Raw genomic sequence first — 9,736 nt, 5'->3', positions numbered from 1 at the left:
GGGACTACAACCCCCATGATTCCTCGCGCTGCGACGGGCAGCAAGATGGCGTCGGACGGCGGCCCGGCGGCGGGCGGCCCTCCGGCCCCGCGCCCGGTCTCGTTCGGGTTCACGCGCACGACTGCGCGCAGGCGGCTCGTGGGCGAGGGCGGGGCTGGGGCCGCCCCGGAGCCCGACTTCATCAGCGCCGTGGAGGGGAGCGAGCTGCGCAGGTGAGAGCAGCGCGCATGCGCGGGCGCCGGGCCGGGGTGGGCGGCCTCGGGCTCTGCGCACGTGAGCAAGAGCTCGTCCGCGGGCGTCAGCGGGCGTGCCTGGGGGGAGGGGCCGTGGGTCGGGAAGTGGGCTTGCCTGGGGAGGGGCCGTGGGGCTGGTGGGGCGGGTCTTGGGGAGGGAGGCGGTGGGGCTGGAAGGGGGCGTGCTGGGGGAGGGGCCATAGGCGAGAGTGGGATGGGGCCGTGGGGCAGGAGTGGGGTGTGGCCATGCAGATGGTTGGGATCAGACGTGGGTGGGAAGGTCAGTGTGGGAGGGGCGGGGGGGACTGTGTGCTGGGTCTGCATGCAGTGTGTGAGTTGGGGAGGGGCCATTGGGGCAAGGGGCAGGCCCATGGGGGGTGGGGCATTGCATTGAGGCTCTGGGGCAGTGGGAGGAGCTATGATACAGGGGGCGGGGGCACGTTCTAGGTATCCCATGGTAATGGGGTGCTTTCTCTCTGGCCCGCAGCCTCCAGCCGGCCCCGCCCCCTAAGGCGCTCGTCATTCCTCTGATCCAGCGCAACCAATGGAAGAAGCCAGAGATGCCCCCTGCGGGGACCCCAGACCAGCAAGCGGATGACGGTGTGGAGTCCCAGGCTGTGAGGGAAATCATAGAGGGTGAGCACGGCAGGGAACCCGGGAGTCCTGACTTTCAGCACCTCCTGCTCTAATCAGTAGACTCTCACTCCCCACCCAGAGCTGGAAAAGAACCCAGGAGTCCTGGCTCCTAGCCCCTCCTGCTTTAACCATTGGCCCCCATTCCCGGGGCTGGGACCCCGGTGTCTAGCTCCTGACGGGTTCCTGTGCGTTGCAGAGTGCCGGCAGTCCCAGGAGCGGTGGGAGAGTGGTTCCAAGGCAGACCTGAACCTGGCCATCCCCTTGCTTCTGCAGAACCGCGTCCCTGACGGGTACGAGGACAGCGACCGGGTGGATGTGAGCCTGCGGCCGGAATCGGTAAGAGGGTTCCCCGGCGGACCCGCATCCGTCCCCGGAGCCCCATCCTCCTGTGGCAGGGCCCCTTTGGTCCTGTGGCAGGTAGTTCCGCGGGTTAACGTTGCTCCTGCCCTTCTCTTCCTGCAGTCGACGGAGGCAGATTACGAAGTGGTGCCTGTGGAGGCCTATGGCGTTGCAATGCTGAGGGGCATGGGCTGGAAGGCGGGCGAGGGCATTGGACGCACCTTTAAGCAGTGAGTGACCCCGGGGGGGGCATAGATCAGTGAGGGAGTTGTGGATCAGATCTGGTGGAGGGGTCATATGGGGGACAGGGAGAGTTTGGGTGGGGTTATAAACCGGTGGGGAGATCATAGGTCATCGTGGAGCGGTGATAGACCGGTGGGGGTCAAAGGTCAGTTGGGGGAGGGGAGTTTGGGGGGGTCCCTGAACTTCCCTTTTCCCCTTATTTAGAGATGTGAAGCCCCTGGAGCACCAACTGCGCCCCAGGGGGCTGGGCCTGGGAGCCGACCGCTCAGCCATCCAGGACCTGCAGCCGGCCCGCCCCCTGCGGCCCCCCAAGCCGGGCGAGGTGCGCCAGGGGGGCGAGGAGGAGCCGCTGGGGCTGGTGGCAGGGGGCGCTGTGCTGATTGTGGCTGGGCCCCACAAAGACCTCTATGGGAAGGTGAGTTCCCCCCCTTCCCTGCCTCCCAGAGCCAGCCAGTCACCGCCCTGGGGCCGATGGGAGCCAGCGCCCCCTAGAGAGCACAGGCCCTATGCCCCATTCTCATCTTTTTCTCTCCCTGCCTGCAGATCGAAGGTGTGGACCCCGATAACGCCCGGGTGATGGTGAAACTGGCCATCGGGGATAAGATCGTCACCGTCAGCCAGCACAGCCTGCGACCTGTGACCCGGAAGGAGTACGAGAAACTAGCCAAGGATCTGAGTGAGTCACATGACTTTCCCCGGTACCCCAATCTCACCACAGTCCCTCCTCCTCCCCGCCAATCTCACCCCTATCTGTCTCCCCAATCTCCTTCTCAGGCCACTTAAGCAAAGCCCACAAGGAAAAAGAAGAGAAGGAGAGAAATGGACCCACTGACACCCCGGACGCCAGGGTCCCTCGAGAGAAGGGGGAAGAGAAGGATAGAAAGAGGAAACAGCCAGCAGTCTTGGAGAGGTAGAGACCTGGGATGGCTCGCCCAGTGCTGAGATGCAGCCACCTCTGGGGCGGGGCAGCTGGGGAAGAGCCACACACAACGTTGCATGGGAGCGGCTCACTTGGGGCTGAGATGCAGCCATCTCTGGGGCGGGTGATAACTGGTGCTGCTGTTGAGGGCAGGAAGTGCAGTTGATTTAGAAAGTCAAAATGGAATCCCCTGAGCTGCAGTGCTGCCCGAATGCCAAGGTTCCTGCCCTGAGGCTGGGGCAGCTCAGATGCCTTTCTTGATAAAACAACGCCCCGCAGCACAGTGCACCCCAACACCCGGCCCTGTCTGCCCCGATCCTTACAGCATGGTGCCCCCTAGCGCCAGGACTGCCCCTGACTGCCTGTTCTCCCGCAGCTACACCCGTGCTGGGAAGCAGAGTAAAGGTAGCAGCAGCGGCTCCTCATTCTCCTGCTCCCCCCACTGGCTGCGGCGAGATCTGCGGGTTCGCTTTGTGGACAAGCTCTACAAGGGGGGAAAATACTATAACACCAAGGTACCTCCTTCCCCTCCCTGCCTCCCCAGGGCCAGATGGGAACCAGCATCCCCTTCCCCATCCCCCCTGAGCCAGCCAGTCCCCACCCTGGGGCTGGATGGGAGCTGGCGCCCCCTACAGGGGACAGGCCCTGTGTCCCATTCCACTCCCCCCTCTCTCTCTAGATGCTGATCGAGGACGTGCTGAGCCCAGATACTTGTGTCTGCCGGACAGAGGAGGGGCAGGTCTTGGATGGTAAGTTGGGAGGGGGGACACCCCTTTGTTATATCCCAGCCCTTCCCCATTCTCCACCTCTTTGCACTCTTCCGAGGCCTTTCTGTCCTAGCCTATGGGGCACAGTAGTTGTGCATGTGAAGGTTGTGGGGGGGCCTACTCCCATTTGGGGGTTTCAGGGTGATCCCGTGGAGAGTCGGTTGGCAGAAGGGGGTTGATTCCCTGGGGGAGGTTATGGGGGAGTATGTCCTGATATGGGGCATGTGACTCTAGGGAGAGGGTTGTGGGGGGCAGGATAACCCCAGATTATTGGGGATGCTAGAGGAGCCAGTTTGTGTTTTGTGGGGTGGGGGAGACACGGTTGGGGGGGGAGGGCGAGGGGTCTGTCGATGGATTCATGGGGCAGATGACTGCGCTGTTGTATCTGGGGTAATTGCCAGGAGGGGCTGACGCCCATGTGGTAAGGGGGTTGTGTGAGAAACGAGGTGACTACAATGGGGGAGGGGTGACCCTGGGTCATTGGGGAGCGGGGGTGTTGGAGGGGCATTTGCGGGTGGGTGGTTGGGGGGCCAGGGATCATGTATGGGGGACCCACTATATGACACTGACCCATCTCCTTCCCGACCCCCCAGGCATCCGGGAGGCCATGCTTGAGACGGTCATCCCCAGGGGCTCTGCGGACTGGGTGATGGTGGTGCTGGGGGAGCACGCTGGCAGGGTGAGTGACCCCCAAGCCCCCTCCCTGGCAGGGACCACAGAGGGCAGTAGAGGTAATGGGGAGGCTGGGAGCTGGAGGAAGTGTGGGGGGAAGACACATGGGGGGTGGGGTAGCCAAGGGGCTCTGGGAGGCTAGTGGGAAGAACATGTGGGAGTTGGAGGTAGTAGAAGGAATCTGAAGGGATGGGGGATGGATTCTGAGGATGTGCGGGAGCTGGAGGGAAGATACACAGGGGGTGAGGTAGTGGGGGTGGGTAGCTGGGGGCGAGTGCTGCGGGGGGGATCTAGGGGTAAGGGAGAGGGAGATATAGGGGGCTCCTGGGTGAGGGGGATTATGCTGGAGAAGCTCCTTTATCTGCCCCCCAAGTTACCAGCTTAGCCCTCCCTGTTGCGGGAGTCTGTACGCAGCCGCCCTTCTTCCCAGAGTCCTTTGCAAACCACCCCCCCCTCACATGCAGGACTCACAGGAGCTTCCTGTCTCTCCCCCTCCCCCAGGTGGGTCGGATCCTGCAGCGCGACCAGCAGCAGAGCCGGGCGCTGGTGCAGCTGCAGCGCGATGAGGACGGGGACGTTCTGGCGCTAGACTACGACGCTGTCTGCCACTATGTGGGGGGCACTGAGGATGACTGAGCCCCCTTTCCCCCTCCCCCCTTCTCCTGGGGCAGGGGATGGGGGCACGTCCGCTCTGGGAAGTGGCAGGACGTGGATGGAGTCCAGCAGAGGGGGAACATGGCCACCCTGGCTGGGACTGAGTTCTAGAACAACTTCCGTGGGTTCCAGAGTGGTGATTCAATGGGTTCTGCAGCAGGAGCCGCAAGATCTAGAACATGACCGGGCTTGGGCTCTAGAGCGAGGTTTCAACTAGAATAAGAGTGCGTTCTAGACTCTGAAAGCTGGGTTTGGGAGCAGAGAAGATGGGTTTGGGGATGGTTTTTAAATTGGCTCTAGAGCAGGGCCAATGTATTTTAGAGCACACATGGCTTTGGGTTCTCAAGGAACCCTCAACATGGGTTCTGGAGTGAAACCAACCTCTTCTAGAGTAAGCTTTTATGTGGGATATAGAGTAGGAGCAATGGGTTCTAGAGCAAAGTTTAAAAACCGTTCTAGGGTTGGGTTCAAACTGGATCCAGAGCGACACTGTAGTGACCCTGTAAAGTGGGGTCTGGAGCCTAATGGGCTCTAGAGCCAGAGTAGATGTGGGGCTGGGAGCCAGATGCACAGGGTTTGAGAGCAAGGTTTACAGTATGGGCAGGAGGGAGGCCCCTGGGTTCTAGACCCAACCTGGACTGTTCTAGAGTGGGGGTGTATGCTGATGACAGAGAAGGGGGTTGATTCTACAGCAGTGAGTGATTTTTAGGGTGATGTAGCCTGTGAGCTCTGGAGCAAGTTGAGCTGCTTCTGGAGCGCTGGGGCTCGGTTCTAGATCAACTCTGGCCCCTATTGAGTGTTTGTGACCCCAGAACCCATCATTTTTCGAGCAGTGTTCCAGAGCCAGCAGTTTTAGTGGCGGGGATGAAGGGGGAGTGGTGGGAGATTGTGGGACAGGAGGGTCCCCCCCAGAGGGGGGGTCTCATCTGTCAGAGGGCGGCCATGGACAAAGCTGTGCTGTGCAGGTACTGTCTGCGGAGGGGGGATCAACAGGAAACCTGTGCAGGACCCCCCCATGCCAGCTTCCAAGATGGCTGCTGGGACTTCGACCGTCCCTTGCCCATGGGCACTTTGTAAAGCAAGATCGGATCAAAAAATGTAAATAAACTGCGATGGTCCCTCCCCCACCCCACCCTGGTGATGTGTGTTGGTGATGGCGGGTGGGCTGCGGGGGGGGTGTGCTGTGGGAAGTTATAAAAGGAGAAACAACTTATTCACCCCCCTGCCCTCCCAGAGCTGGGGAGAGAACCCAGGCGTCCTGGCTCCCCCTGCCCCTTTAACCCCTCCCTCCCTTTTAATGGCTATGTTCATTTTTTGCCTCCCTCTTTTTAAGTTCTCCCTGCGCCTTCTCCTTTAAGAGCCCCTCCCTCTGGGTATTAATAGCCCCTGATTATTAAATAGTGTCTGCCACCCCTTTAAGAGTGGCCTTGCCTTTGATTGGTCAGCCCCTGTGTAAGGGGGCGGGGCGTGGAGCGGCAGCAAGATGGCGGCGGCGTTGAGGAGCGTGAAGGTAACCGGGCGGGGACCAGCGCGGCATAAGGCGCGGGGAGGGTGAGACCATTCTATGCGGGGTAGGGGGGAGGCACCACAAGATGGGTGAGCTCATTAGGCATCTCCCCGGGGCTGGAGGCCGCTGCGCCCACGTCGGCAGGAGAGACCGCTGGGAGGCTGTGCCTGGGAGAGACCATTGTGTAGAATGGGGGGGGGATTGGGATGGGAGAAACCAACCAATAGTGAAAAGAAAAGGAGGACTTGTGGCACCTTAGAGACTAACAAATTTATTAGAGCATAAGCTTTCGTGAGCTACAGCTCACTTCATCGATGAATCGTTTTTTTCCACCAAATGCATCCGATGAAGTGAGCTGTAGCTCACGAAAGCTTATGCTCTAATAAATTTGTTAGTCTCTAAGGTGCCACAAGTCCTCCTTTTCTTTTTGCGAATACAGACTAACAGGGCTGCTACTCTGAAACCAACCAATAGTGGTGGCTGGAGGTGAGAGGCAGAGACCATTCTACGCAATGGGGGGCATTGGGATGGAAGAGACCATCGAACGAGGGGTGGTAATTGGGTGAGACAGCTGTACACAATAAGATGGGAGAGTCTGGGTAGGAGAGACTATGGGGGCTTTGCTACACTGGCCAGTTACAGTGCAATAAAGCAGCCTCGGGCGCACTAGCTCACTCCCCATCCCCGCTGGTGAGGCCCGTAGAGCGCTCTGACTCCGCGGCTACAGCGCTGCTGCTCTCCACCTCGGCAGGTGGAATAACATTTGCTGCACCCCGCTGGAGCGCCGCGGCGCCAGTGTGAACGAGGTGTTGCATTACTGCGCTCTGGTCAGCCTCCGGAAACGTCCCATAGTCCCCTGACGTCAAGTGGCCACTCTTGGCATTGTTCTGGAATCGCTGCAGGAATGCGGATGTGGCCTTGGAAAGCTCCGTTTCTGACAGCTGGCTCTTATCTGCCCTCAGACAAAGCAACCGTTACTGTGGAATGCCGTGTGTGAGAGAGGGAGGCAGGGGGGTTGCTGCTGTCTGAACTTACAAGACAGCATGCTGACACGTCTCAGCCCCCCAAAACCGCCTCTCCCCCCCCATACACACAACACACTGCCTGTCACGCTCCACCTCCACCCCCCCCATTTGAAAAGCACGTTGCAGCCACTTGCATGCTGGGGTAGCTGCCCACAATGCACCGCTGCTTCCCTAGGGCGCTCTCCTCTCCGCAGGCAGGTTTAACTCCCTGCGCTCCACATCTGCAAGTGTAGCCACGCCCCCTTACACATGGGCAGCAGAGCGATGCTGGACTATACCATGATGAGCCTGAGAAGAGGGGGAGACCATTTGACAGCGGGGGTGGGAATCGAAGAAAAGGACTGTTCTGTGCACTGGGAGGAGGCAGGGCTGGGAGGGACCATTATGCAGCTAGCAGGAGGAGGCTGTGAAGGGAGAGACCATTATATTCCTGGGGGAGATTAGGGAGAGACTATAACACAGTACAAGGGAATCCTGGGTGTGACCACTATGCTCATGAGAGCAGTAAGCAGAGCCCATTATAGTGATGGGGGTTAGGGAGAGACCATTATGTGCAAGATTCAGGGCTCTTAGGAAGAGACCAGTGTGCACACTTTAGGAGGGGGGTTGTGGATGAGACCATTATGCACAGGCAAAGAGGGAGGTGTAGGGAAAGACCATTATGCACATGTGATGGGGGGGTCTGGGAGAAACCATTATGGTCGGGAAGAAAGGCGTATAGGGACAGTCCATTATGCACATGAAATGGGGGGTCTGGGATAGCCCATTAAAGCTATGGGTGGTATTCAGGGTTTTTTTGTGTGTGTATTCACTGCCCCCTTCCTCTGCTTTTGCCCCCAGGGAATGGTTGGCCTGGTTACCGGTGGGGCCTCCGGCCTGGGTCGCGCCACTGCTGAGCGCCTGGTGCAACAGGGAGCCAGCGCGGTGATCGTGGACCTGCCAACGTCGGATGGGCCAAGTGTGGCCAAAGTGCTGGGGGAACAATGCGTCTTTGCTCCAGCTGACGTAGGTCCCAGACTCCTGGGTTCTATTCCTGGTTCTGGCCGGGGAGTTGGGACTAGCGGGTTAGAGCGGGGAAGGGCTGGGAGCCAGGACACCTGGGTTCTCTCCCCAACTCTGAGAGGGGAGTGGGGTCAGGCGCAGAGGTGACATGGGTTAACTTCTCCTCCTTGCCCGGTGGCTCAGGTGACGTCAGAGGCGGATATAAAGGGGGTCCTGGCCCTGGTGCGGGAGAAGTTTGGGCGCTTGGATTTGGCCGTGAACTGTGCTGGAATTGCCGTGGCTGTCAAGACCTACAATGCCAAGAAGGACACGCCCCACAGCCTGGAGGATTTCCAGAGGGTCCTCAACGTGAGTGGGGCTGGAGGGACCCCCTCTCTCCATCCCCTCCCTGATCCCCTTTGCCCTGCCAACACCATGGTGGTGAGAGGGGACCAAGGAGGCATAATGGGCTGGATTGGGGGGTGGGATATGGTGCTGGGTGGACTCATTGGTTTGATCTGTCTGCCCTGCCCCCTAGGTCAATGTTGCTGGCACCTTTAACGTGATCCGACTGAGTGCTGGTGAGATGGGCAAGAATGCCCCTGACTCCGATGGGCACAGAGGAGTGATTGTCAACACAGCCAGCGTGGCTGCTTTCGAGGGCCAGGTGAGCCCTAGGAGGCACTGTGCTACAGGGGGCTGGGCTGGGGGCACTCTTCCCTGGCAGGCAGGGCCGGGCACTGGGGGTGCTGTGCTGCGGGGCGGGGGCCTGGGCAGGGGGTGCTCTCCCCTGGCAGGCAGGGCCGGACACTGAGGGGGTGCTGTGCTGTGGGGAGCAGGCAGAAGGCTGGGAGAAGGATGCTCTCCCCTGGCAGTCCCCCATGTCCCTGCACCCCAGCTCATGCTCTGCTTGTCGCACAGGTGGGTCAGGCTGCGTACTCTGCCTCTAAAGGGGGCATCGTGGGCATGACCCTGCCCATCGCCAGGGATCTGGCCCCAATGGGGATCCGTGTCGTCACCATCGCCCCAGGTACCAACCCCAGGATAGCTCCTGTCACGGTATGGGGAGCCCAGGGCTGAGAGAAAAGGGGGCTGTGGGTGGGGATTGAGAGGCACCGGCAGAGCTGGGGAGGTAGCGGGGGGGGCTCCTGGGGGCTGGGATTAAGGGGCACTGGCACAGCTGGGGAGGTAGCGGGGGGGGCTCCTGGGGGCTGGGATTGAGGGGCACTGGCAGAGCTGGGGAGGTAGCAGAGAACCAGCCCCCCCTCACTGTCTCTTTTCCCCCTAGGTCTGTTCGCCACCCCCCTGCTGGCAGGGCTCCCCGAGAAGGTGCGAACGTTCCTGGCTCGCCAGGTGCCCTTCCCCAGCCGCCTGGGGCTGCCCGGGGAATACGCCCACCTGGTCCAGTGCATCGTGGAGAACCCCATGCTGAATGGGGAGGTGATCCGCCTGGATGGGGCCATCCGCCTGCAGCCCTGAGCCACTGCCCCACACCTCGGGGGGGGTGCTGATTTCCCCCTCCCCTGGCTGCCCCTGAAAAGGGGTGGGGTTGATTTCCCCCCCTTCTGTGGCTCCGCCCTCTCTGGACTCTAATCATGGACTCCTGCAGTGATTCATCCCCCGCACAATGAGGACGGGGGGGGGCAGGGGAGTCTGAGCTGTTCTGACTCCTGCCCCAGTCGGCATCTGGGCCTTAATAAACGATTGTCTCGATGTGCTTTCAGGAGTGCTCAGGATTCTCTGCTAGCCACGAACCCTTA

The 9,736-nt window shown here is 60.6% G+C and overlaps 2 protein-coding genes across 4 annotated transcripts in view; both read left to right on the top strand.

Annotated features, from left to right (window-relative positions):
• The window catches only part of GPKOW (G-patch domain and KOW motifs), a 29,028-nt gene continuing 19,292 nt past the window's right edge, over positions 1-9,736 (top strand). The window contains exons 1-12 of one of the 2 annotated variants that reach the window (XM_043501549.1): positions 1-212; positions 721-869; positions 1,066-1,205; positions 1,332-1,438; positions 1,656-1,866; positions 1,995-2,127; positions 2,226-2,361; positions 2,747-2,885; positions 3,050-3,119; positions 3,731-3,816; positions 4,311-4,468; positions 8,882-8,888. In XM_043501549.1, coding sequence (XP_043357484.1) covers positions 16-212; positions 721-869; positions 1,066-1,205; positions 1,332-1,438; positions 1,656-1,866; positions 1,995-2,127; positions 2,226-2,361; positions 2,747-2,885; positions 3,050-3,119; positions 3,731-3,816; positions 4,311-4,445 — 1,503 coding nt within the window. In that variant the 5' untranslated portion in view covers positions 1-15 and the 3' untranslated portion in view covers positions 4,446-4,468; positions 8,882-8,888. Of the gene's footprint in view, positions 213-720; positions 870-1,065; positions 1,206-1,331; positions 1,439-1,655; positions 1,867-1,994; positions 2,128-2,225; positions 2,362-2,746; positions 2,886-3,049; positions 3,120-3,730; positions 3,817-4,310; positions 5,591-8,881; positions 8,889-9,736 lie in introns of those variants that run through there. The other variant, XM_038381310.2, reaches the window with a different exon arrangement.
• HSD17B10 (hydroxysteroid 17-beta dehydrogenase 10) lies at positions 5,785-9,693 on the top strand. Of its 2 annotated transcripts, XM_038381359.2 has the most exons (6): positions 5,800-5,973; positions 7,836-8,000; positions 8,181-8,345; positions 8,515-8,643; positions 8,898-9,006; positions 9,265-9,693. In XM_038381359.2, exons 1-6 carry the CDS (start codon positions 5,947-5,949, stop codon positions 9,453-9,455), a joined length of 786 nt encoding a protein of 261 aa, XP_038237287.1. In that variant the 5' UTR covers positions 5,800-5,946; the 3' UTR covers positions 9,456-9,693. The 2 variants fall into 2 exon arrangements, with proteins under 2 accessions (XP_038237289.1, XP_038237287.1); XM_038381361.2 differs by lacking the exon at positions 8,898-9,006 and having other exon boundaries at positions 5,785-5,973.

The sequence above is a fragment of the Dermochelys coriacea genome, chromosome 23 (genome assembly GCF_009764565.3).
Source record: "Dermochelys coriacea isolate rDerCor1 chromosome 23, rDerCor1.pri.v4, whole genome shotgun sequence".
Lineage (NCBI taxonomy): Eukaryota > Metazoa > Chordata > Testudines > Dermochelyidae > Dermochelys > Dermochelys coriacea.
The sequence above is the reverse complement of the archived record's forward strand: the minus strand, read 5'-3'. Positions and strand labels throughout refer to the sequence as shown.